Source organism: Mycena indigotica, assembly GCF_014461135.1.
Source record: "Mycena indigotica strain 171206Taipei chromosome Unknown Mind.scaff0007, whole genome shotgun sequence".
Taxonomy (NCBI): Eukaryota; Fungi; Basidiomycota; class Agaricomycetes; order Agaricales; family Mycenaceae; genus Mycena; species Mycena indigotica.
The window spans coordinates 3,246,970-3,265,656 of NW_023503006.1; the positions used below are offsets into that span (position 1 = coordinate 3,246,970).

Here is an 18,687-nt window from a genome sequence, read left to right on the forward strand (position 1 = left end):
TGCCTTTGATCGGGTGTCGTTGGTTTGGTCGGGATCCGACTAATAGTATGGATTTAAAGGACCCGGAGTGGGCATGATGATTGTGGCAGACGAGGCAGGTGCAGAGTTCGGGAGTGAGGGACGACTGTTGACTTCTGTTGACTTGCAACAACTGCGTCACACAGCACGTGACTGTGCGTCCTCGCTCGAAGAACGTTCAACCAAGCGTTCAACAGTACTAGTGGCCAGCACTTCAAGCAAACCGCTATATAATCTAACCGTGTATAGTAACATCAACTTTGACCCCCCTCTGAACAGTAGAACATCCGAGTGCCCCCCATACATAACTTACATCTTGTCCTATCTTGTCACTTGCAAAGGAACGCGTCGATGGCTTTCGATGGCACAAGTACTCCAGAGCTAAAAACATCGCATCTGGTACGCGACGACCCCTCAGCGCAGTCCTTGGCTAACGTCTATCTCAAGATCAACCTGCTGTCTGCTCTTGTTTCCACCTTTCCCAGTGCAAGCCGTCCTTTATTCGCTGCCACTCACGACACACAATGCGTGTCGAAGTCCGCCCCAGACGTCATTGGTAGTGCACCCGGGCTATCAGAGCCGCCAGGCCGGTGGGACTGGCAGCAGATCGATGTAGTCTTCAAGCAAGCTATCCCTGAACTGGAACGCTTCGACCTTGTTGTCAAAAACTGGAGGGAGAAGAGCCCAACTCGCCAGGAAGACGATGTATTCAGAACTGGCCAACGACTGCTCCTAGCCGGACACTCCAATCGCGCCTTTGTTGTCGCGCTTGATCTGCATACCACTGGCACCACTGCCCGAATAATCGAATTCTCCAGGACCGATTTTGTGCTTGGCGAAGTTTTCGATCTGGGTCAAGACACGCAGACTCTGCCGGCCCTCTTTCATCGGCTTTATAGAGTCGAACAACCGCCACGCTCTTACTGCTCTTCGCGTATTGTTCTCATGAAGAATCTCTTTGATATTCTGCAGCTTTCACAGACCATGCTTCGCGACCCCGCTTACAAACGCCTGTTCACCAGCTTCCGCGGCGCCCACGACTCGACTTTGGTTATCCAGCCAGCACACAAGACGCCTTGCTGCACCCAAAGCCTGGAGTGTCTGGAACTCGTACCTATTCCTGACATCTACCGTCTGTGCCTGTTGAAGCAGCCATACACACCCTCGCCTGTCTATCGTGTCATCTTCCGGCCCTTGCCAACACCTTCTGTTGCTTTGCCCCAGTCTCGCCACAGTCGCCGCACTCGCTGTTTGCTCAGGACCATTGGCTGTCCGATGTATGCATTTCCGACCCCGTCTCATCTGTTGCACGGCATGCAAACCTCCCTTTTCGGTGTGTCTTTTGCGTATCCATGAGTTGATGTCGGAGGATAATAATAATCCTAGCCCACATGCGTGCTTTCCAGGTGGGTGTCATGCACGGCGACATCACCCCGACCAACCTCGTTGCCGACGACACGACGTTCGGACTGCCTGCAGAACAATCCAGAGCGCTACTCTTCGACTTCGACGACGCAAATCCGGCAGCGCTGCCCAAAGGAACGCAGATGGATCCAGCAGATGCCAAGGAGCTTCAAGAAATAGTCGAGGAGAAATTTGCCATGGCTCGATGGCTTTCCCAAGAGAATTGACAGGTTTTTTGAGTTCATCAGCATTGTACAGTCTGTACCATCAAAGTTTAGTCTTGGTCTGTGCTCTAAGTTATTTTTTCAGTCTTGGATCCGAGTGCTTTCTCAACAGTTCTGGAGGAGGTGAATGAACTTTCTTTCTTTTCTGGTGGACCATTTATGTAGTATTTTCGCTGAATATGGACTTGTTGATAAGCTGCCTCAAAAAATATCGGTTATGAAGAGAACCAGATGTTCACTCGAACCAGTCGCATCGCGGACGTGACAAAATCGGTCGCGCAGTGATGATCGTGACTTGCCCATCTTCACCCGTCAAAAAGGGACTGGCTCGGGCCTACACTGACTCGAGCTTACACTGACATATGGTCAGAAACTGCTCCAATGGTTGTTGATACGCGTAGGTATAATACAAAAGCCAACCGTCATTCAAATGCAGAGTAAATGCGGAATACGATAAAACCTCGAGTGAGTACAGATACAGATGGTGCAAACTTGGTTGCTTTTGGGGGGTCAGAAAGGGTAAACGAACGTGTCCGTAATCATGAAGACTTCCGCAGCGACGGATGGAGAATATATTCGTGTAGCGCCTTGCCGGCGGCGACCATCGGGAACACGTGTTCGTTTCGCTCGACAAGACACTCCATCAACACGGGCTTGGAGTTGTCGTACGCGAGGAACTCGGCCATCTTCGCGGGCAGGTCTGCAGCTGTCTCGCATCGCAATGCGTGGACGCCCATCGCCTGGGCAAGCTTCACGAAATCGGGGTTGGTCATCTGCGTGTGCGAGTAGCGCGCGTCGTAGAATAGGTCCTGCCATTGGAGGACCATGCCCTGGAACTCGTTGTTGAGCACGAGCACCTTCACACCGATGTTGTATTGCGAAGCGGTGGCGAGCTCCATCGCGGTCATACTAAATGAGGCATCGCCGTCAATGTCAACCACAGTTTTTGATGGGGCGGCGACTTTGGCCCCAATAGCTGCAGGTAAACCAAAGCCCATTGTCTAATGAGAGTTAAGAAAAACAACACGACTTAAAAGAGATAAAACTCACCCCTAGACCACCCGAAGTGACGAGGGTATTCGGGTGTGTCCATCGGTAATGCTGGGCTGCCCACATTTGATGTTGTCCAACACCAGTAGCAATGACGACGTCCGCCTTGCGGGCTTTACATTGTGCATCAAGTTCCTCCACAACCTCTTGTGGCTTCATTTTGTCACCCGCCTTACTTGGGACATAGGTGAATGGAAACTCCTTCTTCCAACCCGCCAAGTCCGCAAACCAAGCTTCCCGTGGACTAGACCGAATGTGTGGTACGAGGCTCGACATGTTTTCGACAACATCCCCTAGAACGGGGATAGTTGCCTCTACAACCTTGTTGATATTCTTGGGCAGAATCTCAAAGTGTATGATCCCGCCCCGTCCGTGAGTCTGGGCGGCTCGGGCCGCAGGCGCGAAAGCATCGAGTTTCCCTGTTACCCGGTCGTCGAAACGAGCGCCAAGCGCGATGATGACGTCAGCTTGCTGCATGGCAAGATTGGCGTAGGCAGAACCGTGCATTCCCAGCATATGCAGACTCTTGGGGTGGGTCTCGTCGAAGGCACCGAGACCTTGGAGAGTCGTACAAACGGGAATGTTGCCTTTCTCGGCCAATTCGCGGAGTAGGGCCGGGCCATGTGGAGATGAGAGAATACCGGCTCCAGCGTAGACGATCGGTCGTTGGGACTGGTTAATGAGATCTGCGGCTTTCTTGATCAGGGCTGGTTCGGTGGGTGGCTCGGGAAAGGCAAGGGGGTTGGTAGGGAGAGCGAGGGCTGAATGGCCAGCCGTAGTTTGTTTGAACGGTAAAGCCGTTCGGAGAACACTGGCAGTAATGTCCTTTGGCAAATCAACAAGCACGGGCCCGGGTCGACCTGAGGTTGCGATCTTGAAAGCTTCGTTTATTCTCCTCGGTAATTCGGCGATGTCTTTGACCATGACATTCCACTTGGTGCATGACCTTGATATGCCAATGACATCCGCCTCTTGGAAAGCGTCTGTGCCTATAGCGGCAGAGGCCACCTGGCCAGTGAATACCACGAGGGGAATTCCATCCGACAAGGCGTCCTGCATTGGAGTAATAACATTTGTTGCGCCTGGTCCAGATGTCACAAGCACAACGCCAGGCTTTCCGGAGACGCGTGCGTAGCCTTCCGCCATATGCCCGGCTCCTTGTTCATGACGAGGAAGAACGAAGTCGAAGTGGGGGGAATTGTAGATGGCGTCGAAAACAGGGAGGATTGCGCCGCCGGGATAGCCAAAAATTTGCTTGACGCCATGTCGTAGCATCATTTCGTGGAAGATCTCACCGCCGGTGAGTCCGATGAAGGAATGGTCGAGTGGTTCATTTGGAGGCAGGCCATAGTTGGTTGTGGAGCCTTGTGGAACCTGTTGGAAAGCTGGGGCTGGTGTAGCGCCTGCTGCTGGTCGGACGGTTGCTGGTGAAGCCCCAACAGTTGTGGAACGCGAAATAGCTCGGATAGAGCGCAAGCGCGTTGGCCGTAAAGAGGCCCTGGGTCGCAAGAACATGGATGTGCGAGGGAGAAATAGGACAAATGAGTCAAATTTGGATGTCACGCGCATGTTTCCAGAAAAAGGGAAAAAGTAGAATCGTTATGGAGAGGTTATGGAGGACATTGGACTAGTAAATAGCGGGTATGAAACTGTTTATAATACGATGCACTTGCTGCCGCGAGGCTTATGCTTGTTGCTGAGAAGAGCGGCCCGTGTCGCATACTGGAAAACCTCCTTGACACCCTCACCGGACTTGGCAGAGCATTCGAGATAGTTGCGGGCACCAATCTTCTGGGCGACAGCCATTCCCTGTTGTCGTGTGAGCAGGGGAGGCAAGGAACCCAAGAAGTAAACATACCTCCTCAGGTGTGACGGGTCGCTGATTCGTCTTTCGCAGCTCGTCAATCACACGGGGGTCCCGGCGCAAGTCCTTCTTGCAGCCAACGAGGATGATAGGAAGGCCGGCGCAGAAATGCATAACTTCGGAAATCCACTGTTAAGGCAGTGTCAGCAGTGTGACGAATACCAAGGGTTTAGGGCCGACCTTCTCCTGGACGTTGTCAAGCGAGTCGGGGCTGTCCACAGCGAAACAGATGAGGATAACATGCGAGTCAGGGTATGAGAGAGGACGGAGACGGTCGTAGTCTTCCTGGCCAGCGGTATCCCAAAGAGCAAGCTCGACGTGTTTACCATCAACCTCGACGTCCGCAACGTAGTTCTCGAAGACAGTGGGGACATAAACCTGGACCCTTATCAGTATGAGCATGTACTAGAATGCGAATACACACCTCAGGGAAGGTGCCTTTCGAGAAGACGATCAACAGACAGGTCTGGATAAGGTCGTTAGCGCTGGCTCCCAGAGGCGACAAACACCTCACCTTTCCGCACGCTCCATCCCCAACTATGACCAGCTTGCGACGAATCTCGGACATTGAAAGTGCTTTTCTTCAGCAAAGATTGACGACGGAGAGTTCTGAAGGGCACCGGAGAGGTGTGGTGTGAGGAGTGAAAGAGGGCGGTGATGCATCACAATGATCCTGATGACTAATATTGATGAAGCGATGTCACAGGTCAAAAGGTCATTTTGAATTTCTTCAGTCTTCCAACTCAAACTTTAGGTGCAGTGAACCACCCAGTCTCGGGTCTTGGCTGATAAAAGGTTGAAATTTATGGGTCGTTTGCTCTAATATTCAATAGCAAGCAGAAAAACACCGTAAGTAATACGCCAAACAAATCGATTGCTCTCTAGCTTCCCACCAGCTTTAGTAACTGCATTCGCTCTTCGCGCACAGCGAAGAGGAAAATATATGCTTGTCCCTCGGCCTTGCGTTTCAACACTGAATCCCTTATCTGTTGAGCATATGCCCATTGCTGAACGGGGAACATCCCAGCAAGAACCTTCCAAACTTCATCGTCTGTGAGCCATGCTGCACTCTTAATCATGACGTCGAATACAGCAGGGGGGACGTCCACAGCGACGATGGGCATCCCTGCTTGAACGCTTGCCTCGACTTCACGGCCGGTCTCGAATGCTGTTGGCCTTTCAGTAACTACAATCATAAGACGCAGAAACTCACCTCGTTCCATGAAAATATGTTTGACTTGTTTGCGTTGTTTCTTGATATCGACAGGGAGGATTAACTGGACGCCAGATGCGGTCGCAACTTCCTTGTTGGGAGCAGGATGCGTTATGCCAACATCAGAGTATCGAGGAGCACCAGTCGTCGTTACGTCGATACGCTTCTGTTCTGATATCTGCTGCTGAAGCCATGCGACGAGTTCTGGTCTTGAGACTATCCGAAAGTAGTTGAATTCAATGTATCGTTCTGAAGATTCCGCATACCATCATATTCGGTGCCTTTGAGCATGCTTTTGACCTTGAATGCTACCTGGTCGCGGCGACCCGTTCTCGGGCGGGGATAGACTGAGAATCTGGATTTTGAAACATATGTCAGTTACCCAAACCAAAAGACAAAAGAAAGACAGTGGCTCACAGTATACCCTCTCGTCGACACTGTTCCTCCAGCTCCTCTGAAGTACTTGCCTCGTACATCAAGTCGGCGCTAATGTTGTGCTGCCAGAGAAACGCGACAACTTCAAGTCGATCTTGGAGGAACCCTTCTTGATAGGACACCACGTAGACATCACAACGACGAGGACTCCAAAAGCCAAAAGACCGCTCCTGCTTCACCAGGGCTCGCACAGTGGTCGACTGATAAGCAGCAAGAGCGATGGTGATCTTTTCTACGGCGATTTGGAGAGCTACGGCACATAGAGGATCCGGTTTCTGTCCAGGAGTCGCTTGTTCCACAATTAAAGCATCATATCTAGAATATTGAGCTTGACGAATGCATGGCAAATACGCAGAAAAGGATATACCGTCCTCCAGCAGCCAAAACATCTGTAGGCTTGTTTTTTTCGCACAACTTCTACCAGAACTCCATCATTGAAATGTGTCAGATAGGTTCCAAGCATCAACGGGTGAAATAGGATGGGTCGGGTTACACCAGCAATGTTGGCGTATTGGACAGTTTCCTTGACCGACTCAACGACAGGACGAATGAGATTCGTCAAAGTGGGGGATACTTTTTCGAGTTTCACTAGGAGAGCTTCGATGTCCTCGTCTGTAAGATGCCTTGGATTAGATTAAAGACTGGATTGCAAGTTACTCGCCTGTATCAGCGACTACTTCAAGCTCGTCTGCTATACTCCTCAGAAGACCCTTCTTGAGCATCAAAGCGCGTTTCTGAGAAGTTGACGATTTGGAATGTCCCAAAATGTCTTGAACCGATCCCCGGAGTTCTGCTGGAATTCTTTCCAGGATAATCTTGACGACTGTGCAGATGAACTAAGCCCAAAGCAATGCAGATAAATGAGCGTACTGGAAGAGTGTGATATATGAATTTCGTAGTTTTCGCTCAAGCTGGGGAAACTCTCTAGAACATTGTTTGAGATGGCGATGATCTCTGCAGACGCGGCCAAGGGCCCTGATTGAACATCGGACGAGATAATGTCGAATAGGGCCGCCTTTTGCGACTTGGGATGACCGGCGACATCGCTGTAAGGTCCACAATTCAATCAAAAAATAGAAGTATTGTACAAAGACATTACCTCTCCCGATAGACATTAGAGATATGATAGCGTTTGATTCTTGCCACATTGGTTCTGGCGGCCAATCGCGCAAAGGGAAGCAGAAGGTTGGACGGTAGAGCGACAATTTCGCCGTATCTGTCCACGAAAGTGGCCTCCTTTTTGGCCTCAGATGGGCCTACAACAGGCATGAGAAGCGAGGGCTCCATATCGACTGCTCCATGTAAGCCGAAGATGTAAGCGAGTCGTTCCTGAACGACATCATTCAATGATGTATGCTCAGGTGGGTCCGTTTCGACGTCATATAGGAATCGACGAGAGATAGGTTGATTCTGTGAGAACAGCGAAGCGAGCACGGCTTGATAGTGTGGCGAGTCAGGTTTCACTGTGGACACGGTCATTAGCATAGCATCTTGAGAAATCGCAGGCCGTTGTACCCATCATCCCAAGCGCTCCCTTAAAGTACTCATCCTCGAGCCTGGCAGGTAGCAGTGGACTCTGCGAAAGCTCTAATGCCGTCGGTCGAGTGTCCGGATCGTGATCTAGTAGACGGGTGATAACTGAAGAAGATCAGGCAGGGTCAAGACTACGGCACAGCTTATCACACTTTCTTTCTGCCGAATCAAACGAGGTTCCCAGGAAGAAGGGAATAACACCATTGGTTGTCGCAGACCTTCTATGACTGCAATACGCTCCGCCCCAGTATTGAACTTGTGATTCATCTCGAAAAAAACGATCTGAGTAATTGTATGAGCTTCACAAATGAGCGGGGACGGATAGCAAACCCCAAGACTATACATATCTGCCTTCGCGTGATTTCTTGGACCTCGCTTGCGCGATTGGACTTCCGGCGCGATGTAAAGTCTAGTGCCGACCTCTGTTGACCATCAGCATCGAGTCATGGCAAAATATCGGTACGGCAAACCTAGCGTCATTTCGGCATCCAAAATAGGTGGGTGAAGTCCATGAGGGGTTGTTTCTACGGCAGACAAGTTGGAAGTTGCCAGACCGAAATCGCCCACTTGAACATCTTCAGCGTTGATTTCGGGGCGATGTGTCTTCTTCACCTTTGGCATCGCCCTTTGCATCTTCGAGCTGTTAGCTGTTTGGGAAGAAAGGGGGAAAAGAGGTTACCAATAAAGATGTTGGTTAGCTTGATATCCCGATGAAGCTGGCAGACGAGTTAGTACGTATCGAAGCATCAAACAAATCTGCGAACAATCCCAAGGGAGGACATATAGACAAGGGCTTCCAGTATCTGTTGGAATAGCCTCCAAGCTTCTTGCTCGGTGATTCCTTCGTCAATCCTCTGTCAATATGTAAGCCTGTTAAACCGGCTGAACTGATTAATTACCTCTTTTAGGGTCTGTTGTTCAACAAACTCCTGGCTACCGTGTTAACCCACGACGATAATGTGGTCTAAACCTGACGAACCATCTGGATATACATAGTCCGCGATATTATCGGATGCCATGGCTTGTTCAAGGGCGTCATGTCAAAAATTCCGTTACTCTTGATTCCATTCCCCGCGCTTGGATTGACGAATGGATTGTCGTCACTTTCATCGCTCTCTTCGCTCTCTCCGCTTTCTTCCCCGTCCTCGCTATTGGAGAAATGTATACTGGGGAACCCGCCACGGGAGCTGGAACCCATTGCTTTATCCCTCGAGTCCTGCTCCAATTCTAATTCGAAGTTGAATGGATCCCCACTTGACGATACACGACGGATCCGAGGCTGCGAATTCGTTCCAGGTACAGAAGTCATCCCATCTTCCGTACTTGATTCTTCGGTGTCCGATGCGGAAGCTGAGGTTACTTCTGCTTGCTCCACCCAGGTTGTAAAGTATCGCACAATAAACCTGTGCGAAAGTCGACTAAGAGCATTCACTTCTCGGAAAATTTTGTTGTCGTTGTGGCCAGTCCGGAGACGGACTTTCTTGACTGAAATACTGTGTCAAGACTTCGAGAAAACAGTTCAGGGTTTCCAGCTCACCAGCATAGATACGAGAATCGATCTTGTTGCGAGCCTTGACAACAGAACCAAACGCGCCTTTACCCTAAGATCACGGGTGAGTGTAGCAAATTTATGTGAAGAAAAACGAACAAGTAACTCGAGTTCTTCCCAGTCTTCTTTCCATCGACTTGCATGCCTATTTTGCATAGGTGCCTGTCCGTGGAAGTATTCTAATTCTGGTGAGCCGTACGGCATAGGAGTCTTTATATCTAGATTCGATATTCAAAACGACGAGCAACTAAAATAGACTATCTGACCGAAAGATGACGGCAAAAGGGGGCTCTTGACTGCGACAGCACTAAGCGGAGCCGCAGCAAGGTCAGCAAGAAGTGATAGGCAAGATATGTGATTCCCATTCTTCTTGAAGGACGAGGGCATCGTAGAGAGTAGAAGCATAGTAGTCGTGTGCTTCTGAAGGTTAGGCGAGAGGGTTGCTGTTTGGGAATATTAGTCAGCTGAGGTGATCAGATAAGATAAGCCCACATTCACGAATCGCCGTAAAAGGGTCTGGGTACCGCTCGGTAACGTCGATACCCAGAAGCATCTGCATTAGAACGACGCCGACGTCATGAATATCGCGCTGCCGCGTGTAGACCAAGGAAGATTCATTCTTGAGGTCTTTGAACTGCCTAAGATTAATCAGAGAAGAACACAACAGCATCCTGGAGCATACCATTGATCCGGAAGGCGAAAGTCCTCTGAGTCGACCGATATATTCCCGAACGAGTTGGAACGATGAAGGTCGAGTAGGCGCGTGTAGAAGCCAACTTTCATGAGCTTGACTACTTTGGTCTTGGTATGATTTATGATGCCAATAGCATCTGCAGTGATGCCTGGAAAGTTTATTGGCCACGATGCAGATAAAGTAGCACAAAAAAGCGCTCACCACGATGGAACATATCAGCAACATGAACAGCGTTCAGTCCAGATAATATTTGAACCAGATATTCCTGAATCAGCTTGAGGATGCTTTCAACTATGAAAGCCGACCAGGACGAACCAGTGCTCGTTCTTCTTTGATAAAATCGCAATCATCTAAAACATCACGCAGGGTCAGTGCGGGTGGTGCCTCGTGCAAGACCACCAGTCGCGGCGATCCGCTCGTGTGGGGAAAGGTCAATTTGACGGCGTAAACGCGCAGGAGGTTGGGGTGGCAAATCGATATTAACTTCTGAATATCGGCTTCAACTTGCTTGAGCTTTTTCTTTCCCTGGCTGGTTATGTAGTAGTGGGAAGCGAACGCGACAACGTAGACGTTTAGCGGCAAAGATATATGCACATCGTCGCACACTGGGTCAGCACTGTAAGTTGTGCCTAGGCGTTCGGCACGAGGGTGGAAGATTCTGACGACATTGAACTCGATGCCATCTATGGTGATGGGGTCTGTGAATGACTCGGTTGGAGTTTCGCCTGCTAAAGGAACTTCGGTGGCTTCAGAGTTGGCACGTTTGCGAGCCTGATACTGTCGTTCGCGCTCAAGCTGCTGGAGTTGCGCATTTGCCCTAACTTCAGCCTCGAGTTGTTGAGTCTGCTTGGCGCGAGCCTCGTGTTCTTGAGCTGCCATATCAGCCGCTTGTTGTTTACGAATCTGGGAGAAATGAAATACTGGGAGTCTGAAACGAGCGATACATACCCTCTCCTCCTCCAAGGTTCGCAACATCATCTGGCTTGCGAGGGAGCCAGGGACATCGATTGGTGGAACGACGTTTTGTTCCAGCCAATCCTGACTAGCAGTAGCAATCTACAGTTTTTCATGAGAAGAAGCGCGGGCAGAAGAAGAGGGAATAACCTGGAAGATTGACTCAGTTCCCTGCGAATTCCTTGCCTCAGTTTGGATAACTTGGTTCAGCGAGGCTACTTGCTGTGTCGACAGACCAACAATGGGTTTCTTGATATCTAGGATAGGCGAAGCTTTAAGCGGATATGTCTTGGGGAACCTGGAAGTAACGTTCAACGATGACCATTTTCTATGTCTCGCGGAAGGCGTACATGACGTGAAGATGGAATAGAATTTTATCTTTGTGGGCATCGTGGGGGTGGCGTATGCATATCGTGCATTCTTTAAGATGGTTTGCACCCTAGAAGTACATAAAGTTCTCTTTTTACAGGTCAGACAGTATGCGGCTCACCTGCCAGGCTCTGGGGGGTGCTTGAATGAAATCGTTTTCGTAGATCGTTTGAAGGGCAAAGAGCTCATTATTTTGGAGGTCTTCGCTGGATTCCATGGTACATATATGCTTGAGTAGCCGGAGCTCGCGGCAACTCAAGCCACCATGGTGGGCAACGCGTCTGGTCGAGGGATCAAGAGAAGAAGGACAAGTGATGATGGCATGAGTCACACGTTACCTCCGAGTTTCTGTCAATCGACGCGTCGCGCTCATTCTGTCATGACCCTTCGCCGTTGCACCAAGTCTGTCGACGGCACCATTCCGGTACAGGCTCTGCTGTACAATGACGAGCAACTACTTGCAAGTCAGGACGGTCTGGGGATCTACGAAGGGTAGCAACTTGTATGCTCTCCGTTTGCTACTGAAGCAATTCAGCGCGCACAAGAGCCCTAACCACCAGCTGGGCACCGTCCACGTCACAACACACCGACTTTTCTTCATATCCGTCCCGAAACCCCGTGTGAACTCATTCGCACTCGACCTCGATCTCGTTAATCAAACGGACTACTATGCTGGACTATTCAAATCCTCCGCGAAAGTGACACTCTATCTTTCCATCCAGCTTGGAACTATACAGTCATCACCGGAGGTAGAAGAGCCATTTGCGAGCTGGGAGTGTGAAGTGTGTGGATACAGAAACCCGCCAGGCCGAAGTCCAGCGGCTGCGCGAATCTGTGGTCTATGTGGCGTTCCACGAGACTCGATTCCCTCTTCGTCTTCTGCCCCAACTCTTTCCACCTCCTTACCCTCCGCCATATCCACCTCGGAACGGCCATGTCCTGCTTGCACATTCTTAAATCATCCAGCCCTACGTACCTGCGAAATTTGCGGAACAGGATTACCAACTCCCCCATCGATGTCAGCAACCCAGTCGGCACCTTCATCCAGGCCAGCGTCTCCCGATCTAGATGACGACAACGACGAAACCGCTCGTTTAATCAAGCTGAGCTTTCGAAAGGGCGGCGACAAGGCATTTTATGCTGTGTTGAGGCGTTCCCTCAAGAGTAAAGCATGGGTCGTAGTATGTGTTCTTCACTCGACTTCGCCAACTAATTGAACCTTCATGGAGGAAAATGTCGCTCGCATCGTTTCGTCTTCTGCTTCAGGCGAACCATCCAATACCTCAGGAATCAGTCAGTGCTTTATTCACCATTTCATACTCCTCCGCCGAATGCTGTGGCAGATGGAATTCTCAGGACAGTAGAGTCCACAGTGGAGGGACGCTCAGCCAACATGAACGAAGCCTTCCAGGACTTGGAAGCCCTGATGATCAAAGCCGCTGACATGGTTCGCCTAGCAGCCGATCTCAACGAGAAATTAACGATCATAACCAACACCACGAATCCGCTCGCATCGACCTCAGCAGAGCCCGAAGAGGCCACCTTCATTCGCAGCTCACTCGCACAACTAGGTCTTCAAATAACAGATGCACCGGTTACGCAGGACATGGTACAGGACGAAAGAAGATGGTTGGAAAGTCTGGCTCGTGAGCTTGCGATAGTTTTACAAGGTGGCGGGGGCAAAGGAAAGGGATTGATGCGAAATCGAAATGTTATCGCGCTGGATGAGGCTTGGGGTGGCTGGAATCGTGCTCGAGGTGTTGGTAAGCAGACTTACTTTCCCTTTTTGTGTTTAACGTCCCTCAGCGCTTTTACCACCCGCAACCCTTTTACAAGCTATTCCTTTTCTTGCCGCCGCAACCGAGCCCCCCATTGGGTCAAGGTCACTGCCCTCTGGATTGTGCGTTCTCCACACGCCGTCGTATGCACCAGCCGCATTTGCAGCTCGATTAGTTGGCTATCTGGCACTCGTTGGACCTCGAACGACCGCAGAAATTGCAGAGGAGGAAGAGCTCCCTGTCGCCTTAGCGGCAGAATTAGTTGAGGCTGTTGAGTTGGATGGTGAGATATGTCGTGACGATGGAGCATGTATGCTGCAGGGTGGGAATATGGATTGTAGATGGTGGGGGAATATATTTCATGTAGTTGTTTGGGATGGCCAAACAGAAATACAATAGAATTTTCTTGAAACCTTGAAGTTGGAATTATCATCAATTATGGCCTACCCTTCAGTTGTTTGTTGATGCCCGGCCGTGACTCTTTGTTCCACTCTGTTTTCACTATAACCACAATGAAAGCCAAGCCTCATGGCCAGGATTCACCAACAACCTCCAGAAAGCATACAGCCTTAGCCACTGCCCGTTCTACTCAGGGTCAGCTGAGTGCAGATCTGCTACCTCAACATTCCAATAAACAAAGAACACCCTTTTCATTGAAGACCAGCCACCAAGGTATCTGCTCAGATGCCTCTACCAGTAACCAGGCACTAGCTCAAGACACTATAGGCAACCATAGTCTAATTCTGCCAATGGATATGGATAAAATCAAAGTGATGGTCAAGAAATGGCGCTGCCAGAATCCTGCGGCATTTGATGCCAGTATCGAAAAGTTTCGCAGGGGTTGACTGTGGGCAATCAAGTGTGTACATATTCTTCAACTTTCTGATCAGTGTTCACTCACTCTAATAAAGAAATGCGAAGTCTGCGAGATGCAAGGTCTGGCATGTCAGATGTCAAACAATATAAAGCATATTGCATGCAACTATTGTCACAGAATGCATACAGGCTGCTCTTGGGTGAAGCAACACTATCAGTTTGTGTGGAAATATAGTATTCAAAAAGTTGAAAACACAAGAGACTCGGATAAAAAGGAGATCAGCCTGTTACAATCACCACAGCTAGAAAACTGGGACTCCAAGTCGGACCTAACTCTGGAGCCTCAGGAGAACAGTCATGTTGACCAGTTCAAGTTGCCAATGTCGACGAATATAGAATTGGAGGTGGCGAACATACTGGTTCAGTTGAAACTTGGTACTTGCATGGTTTAGATGTGAGTCCACTCTTCTCTATAGCTTACTCCAAGTTCAAATCCTCAATAATGCAGATCCTGCATATATTCCGAATCAGTCAAGAGCCTGAGACGATACCCAGTCTCACTAAGAAAAATTATTGATTGAGATACATAGTAAGAAAAAAAAACAGCATTTTGGGCCTTGTAAATAATTTGTAACCTTGTTTTGCGATTTGAATTGGAGAAGAGGAAAGTAGCTTTGAATCCCATCCATCACAGGGGTCGTACTGGCACTGTCACAAACCTAATTCTTCTGGCGACCACCACCATGTCAGGTTCCGAAAACCCAGTGCCATTGACGGCGCCAGCGGTTGCAATAGTCGATGGGCAAGAGAACTCGGATGTCGAAGAAGACGATGGCAAAGAAGTCTTGTCCAGCGAACTTATCAGCCTTGTCCAACAACTCCGGCGCCCCACATCTCCCCTCGTCCAAGCCTTGAGCCCCCAATTCTTCGTGACGCGCCACTCGGTGTGTGTTACTCTCCACCATATGCCAATGCTCATTAATAAACTCAGCAAGCCTGCACACTGTGTGTTTCCACAAAGCAGGAATGCAGCGCGGCCAACCGCATTCGATGCCAATATTGCAACACTCAACATCGCGTATGCTCGCGCTCGGAGATATTCAATACCTGGGCTATCCGTAATAAATTCGGTCTTTCGTGGCAGCGCGCAGAAGTGCTGTTGAAGCTGGGTGCGGGGATGATATCAGGAAGGATCCAGAAGACGGAGACAATTTCCTCAGATATTGTCAATGTGGAGTTCAGACGTGAGCCGAAAACCCAGCTTGAACAAGAGAAGAAACCTGGGCGACTCATTACTTCAAATCCCGGAGACGGCCCTACCGTTTCACTCCCGGAACCAGACGAGCAGCCGGTCGCTATTCGACCTCCCACTCACACTCCCGCCAAACGTTTAGCGCCAGAGCCTAAATTGACTCCCGTCGCTAAGCGTCCGAAAACGACTACCGCTCGTGCTTCAATTAGCGCCAGCAGTACCCGCCCAAAACGAGCTCCAGCGGAAAAAATAGATATACCCGTTGAGCTCCTCCGCCGCTCCCACCGAACGCATGCTGGAGAGTCGATATCTTCTCCAGCGGCAACAACTTCAGATCCTTTCCGACTCAACAACGACTACGCCAGTCGTTTGACCGCGACGGAAGCGCGCTTGGCGGCTCTCGAGGCTCGAGCTCCCCTTTCGCAGCAAGGATCTCCTTCAAAAGGTCATATTGTCGGGGAACTTGAGAACGCTATCCAAGAACTCTTTGCTGGCAACCTGCCGGGTGGCCTTCAACGACTTGTTGAACTGAAGGCGAGGTTCACGAATGAGTCTGATTCTGCCTCACCATCGATTACACCGTCCTCCAGTCGCATTTCTCCCGCAAGCCACGCATCTTCATCCATCGTACCTCGATCTCCGACCCTATTCTTCACCAAAAACCACGCGATCGACTTCGGCGAGGATTAATACTGCACATCGCTATCGAATTGCTTTGTATATTACCGGCATTTGCCGTCACGTAGTCTATGTACACATTATTTACAAGGAAGCTGCAAGTTGGATAGGATGAAATTTCTGAATCTTTGACTCCGGTGCGACCACGTGGTTTTGCGAAGCTTACGAACACTCAACGATGCTTGTCTTGGTCTTGGACCCTTCTTTCTCAACCTATGGACGTGGCCGCTTGTAGTCCACAAAAAGCAGAAGGTCTATGGTGGGACGACTGTGGAATGGTGCTGCAAGCCGGAAACACAGTCTATCGTCTCTCACGCAACTTTCTGGCAATGCATTCTCCAGTTTTCCGCGACATGCTGCTCCTCCCACTACCGGAGGATGCGGAGACATTCGAGGGCTGCTCACTTGTTCGTCTCACGGACACGGCTGAAGATGCAACAAATTTCTTCAACGCTCTGGCGCGCTATGAGTGAGTTGATGGCGGCGTTGTGTGCCCTACTAATCTAATGCCAGCTTCTTCCCACCCCACCCATTGCCCACGACCTTTCCTATACTGGCGAGTGTCCTGCGAATGAGCGACAAATACGGAGTAGACGGTCTGCGGGCCCGAGCTTTGGCCCATCTCTCCGCGGTCCACCCCACCACGCTCGGTGATTTCAGAGCTCTGCCTTCTGGAAAGGGCGAGAATCCACTCATCGACGGCCTCTACCAAGCCAGTGCCGAAATGGTTGTGCTCGCCCGCCAGCTATCGCTCGACTGGCTGCTCCCAATTGCTTTCTACCGGCTGTGCGAACTGAATCCCCATCCGCACATTTTCACGTCGGAGCTGGCGCTCGCCGATAAGGAACGCTGGCTGACTGGTTTGCGGCTGCTCGAAGGTACACACGCCATTCCAGTCAGCCTCCGCTTACCTAGATACCTATAGGAACGGAAAATAGCAAGATGATCAACTTCCTCTGGACGCCGCGGACGATTGACGGGTGCACCTCCAAGATAAAGTGCTCAGAGGAGCGGCTGGCTTGTCGGAAGGAGGCGGAGACCTGGGGAATAATTGGCTCCAAGACTGCGATGCGCCAACTTCCGTTGGACCTGTGGGACCATGGCGATTGGGCAAGGCTGGCGGTCTGCAATAATTGTCTTGCGACGATGATGGCAGAGCATTCCGTCGCACTCTCCTCATTCTGGGACAGGCTGCCGGCGATATTTGATTTGCCAAGCTGGTCTGCGCTTGAGCAAAGAAAGCTTAGTTGCTGTCCGACCGTGTAGCGCAGTGGAACCGGAATATTCAATATTGAGTTTGATTGTAGCGCCGTGGCTACTAAGAAATGCTGATGAGATCACGTGACAATATGACTTTGTCTTCATGACCACAACATCACCTCCAAGTCGCGATTGAAACCATGGACTTGGATCCCGTCTCGCCGTTCGCTGGAATCCAGAGAGCAGAAGGTCTATGGTGGGAAGACTGTGGGCTTGTAATACAAGCTGAAAACACGGTTTATCGCGTCTCGCGCGACTTTCTCGCTGGACAGTCTCCAGTTTTCCGCGACATGCTTCTGCTGCCAATTCCCTCGGACGCGGAAACGCTGGAGGGCTGTCCGCTTGTCCGTATTCCAGACACCGCCGAAGATATGACATACTTCTTCAAAGCATTGTTCTTTTATGAGTGCGTCTGTTATCATCTTGCCTTGTTACGACTTAGACGTTGAACAACATCAGTTTCTTCCAAGCACACCCGCACCCAACAACGTTCCGTGTGGTCTCCAGTGTCTTGCGGATGAGTGACAAGTATGGAGTAGACGGTCTTCGTGCTAGAGCGTTGGGCCACTTGTCGCTCGCACATCCAATGACCCTTGAAGAGTTAAAAGCGCTCCCGACCGCCGATGACAACACCCTGATAGACAGCTTATATGACGCTGGCGCCGACGTTGTTGCTCTTGCTCGCCGCCTTTCACTGGACTGGCTGCTCCCGTTCGCGTTCTACCGACTGTGCCAAAGCCACATTCACGACCTCATATTTACTGCTGATCTGTCTGTCGAGGACAAGCAGAGATGGCTCAACGGGCATCGGCTGCTAGAAGGGAGGGAAAACAACGCGTTGCTCGACTTTTTCTGGACGCCCGAGTCAATTGACGGGTGTGTGGGCGATGCGTGCGACCTAGAGCGGTTGTCGTTTCGCAAGGTCACGCTCGGCTGGGGCACGCTGACCACGCTGGACCTGCTCCCGAATCTCCCACTGGACATATGGGACGACAAGGACTGGGAGCGTCTCGATGTCTGCGACACCTGTCTTTCGGTGATGAAAGCGCACTTTGGTGCAGCGAAGGACGCGTTTTGGGAGCGGTTGCCCAAGATATTCGATTTGCCAAGCTGGATGCTGTTAAAGAAGATGAAAGACGATGCATTAAATTAGGAAATAATACGTTGGCGGTGTATATCATCTACACACAATGAATCAGTGCAAGTAAAAATTGACTTGGATTTGTCAGTGTTTTCCAAAATTTTATGGTACCTATACTATCTGGTTTCTATGTGCATAAAGAGAAGACGTGATGTTCTCAGCAGACTCTGACTGCTGAAGATCCCCATGAACAACTGTAGATCCGAACAAGCCTTGAAGTCATTCCCAACAACATTAACCTCAACCCCTAACCCTAACCCTAACCAAACTATCAATACTTTAAACTTATGATTAGACAAGCTGAAGGCTGTCATCACCTGCTTTTTGTTTAACTTTGAGAGCTCTTGCACATTCTAGTAGCTCCAGCAAACTTGAAATCGGTCAAGTGGCCTGAGGGTTTAATTGGCGTAAACAGTAAACTTACAACCAAATTTGAGCCACTTTCATTCTAGACA

General features: G+C 50.2%; 6 protein-coding genes across 6 annotated transcripts; 5 read left to right on the forward strand and 1 right to left on the reverse strand.

The window, feature by feature from the left end:
* Positions 1–369: 369 nt before the first annotated feature.
* MIND_00879000 (uncharacterized protein) lies at positions 370–1,649 on the forward strand (the record flags this gene model as incomplete). Its single annotated transcript, XM_037365446.1, has 3 exons — positions 370–417; positions 466–1,351; positions 1,405–1,649. The coding sequence occupies 3 exons, from the start codon at positions 370–372 to the stop codon at positions 1,647–1,649; spliced, it is 1,179 nt and encodes a 392-aa protein (XP_037218688.1).
* Positions 1,650–2,072: 423 nt separating this feature from the next.
* MIND_00879100 (uncharacterized protein) lies at positions 2,073–11,524 on the reverse strand (the record flags this gene model as incomplete). Its single annotated transcript, XM_037365447.1, has 49 exons — positions 2,073–2,145; positions 2,208–2,539; positions 2,609–2,647; positions 2,708–2,752; positions 2,796–3,163; positions 3,197–3,221; positions 3,269–3,382; positions 3,543–3,556; positions 3,957–3,986; positions 4,071–4,081; positions 4,347–4,368; positions 4,428–4,439; positions 4,481–4,505; positions 4,900–4,938; positions 5,070–5,097; positions 5,467–5,541; positions 5,714–5,728; positions 5,774–5,813; positions 5,915–5,939; positions 6,074–6,128; positions 6,191–6,227; positions 6,284–6,302; positions 6,388–6,440; positions 6,576–6,597; positions 6,783–6,831; positions 6,866–7,031; positions 7,079–7,254; positions 7,308–7,671; positions 7,724–7,846; positions 7,894–8,023; positions 8,072–8,163; positions 8,212–8,307; positions 8,354–8,374; positions 8,421–8,457; positions 8,506–8,595; positions 8,641–8,670; positions 8,721–9,226; positions 9,279–9,342; positions 9,390–9,508; positions 9,557–9,733; positions 9,783–9,806; positions 9,834–9,928; positions 9,973–10,132; positions 10,186–10,249; positions 10,300–10,887; positions 10,933–11,040; positions 11,089–11,236; positions 11,289–11,377; positions 11,429–11,524. The coding sequence occupies 49 exons, from the start codon at positions 11,522–11,524 to the stop codon at positions 2,073–2,075; spliced, it is 5,130 nt and encodes a 1,709-aa protein (XP_037218689.1).
* Positions 11,525–11,686: 162 nt separating this feature from the next.
* On the forward strand, positions 11,687–13,484 carry MIND_00879200 (GLUE N-terminal domain-containing protein; the record flags this gene model as incomplete). The annotated part of the gene is made up of 5 exons (XM_037365448.1): positions 11,687–11,799; positions 11,843–12,488; positions 12,537–12,600; positions 12,651–13,070; positions 13,114–13,484. 5 exons carry the CDS (start codon positions 11,687–11,689, stop codon positions 13,482–13,484), a joined length of 1,614 nt encoding a protein of 537 aa, XP_037218690.1.
* Positions 13,485–14,644: 1,160 nt separating this feature from the next.
* MIND_00879300 (uncharacterized protein) lies at positions 14,645–15,843 on the forward strand (the record flags this gene model as incomplete). The annotated part of the gene is made up of 2 exons (XM_037365449.1): positions 14,645–14,845; positions 14,893–15,843. The coding sequence occupies 2 exons, from the start codon at positions 14,645–14,647 to the stop codon at positions 15,841–15,843; spliced, it is 1,152 nt and encodes a 383-aa protein (XP_037218691.1).
* Positions 15,844–16,046: 203 nt separating this feature from the next.
* Positions 16,047–17,097, forward strand: MIND_00879400 (BTB domain-containing protein; the record flags this gene model as incomplete). The annotated part of the gene is made up of 3 exons (XM_037365450.1): positions 16,047–16,300; positions 16,345–16,709; positions 16,757–17,097. 3 exons carry the CDS (start codon positions 16,047–16,049, stop codon positions 17,095–17,097), a joined length of 960 nt encoding a protein of 319 aa, XP_037218692.1.
* Positions 17,098–17,231: 134 nt separating this feature from the next.
* Positions 17,232–18,244, forward strand: MIND_00879500 (BTB domain-containing protein; the record flags this gene model as incomplete). The annotated part of the gene is made up of 2 exons (XM_037365451.1): positions 17,232–17,497; positions 17,551–18,244. 2 exons carry the CDS (start codon positions 17,232–17,234, stop codon positions 18,242–18,244), a joined length of 960 nt encoding a protein of 319 aa, XP_037218693.1.
* Between the last annotated feature and the right edge of the window lie 443 nt (positions 18,245–18,687).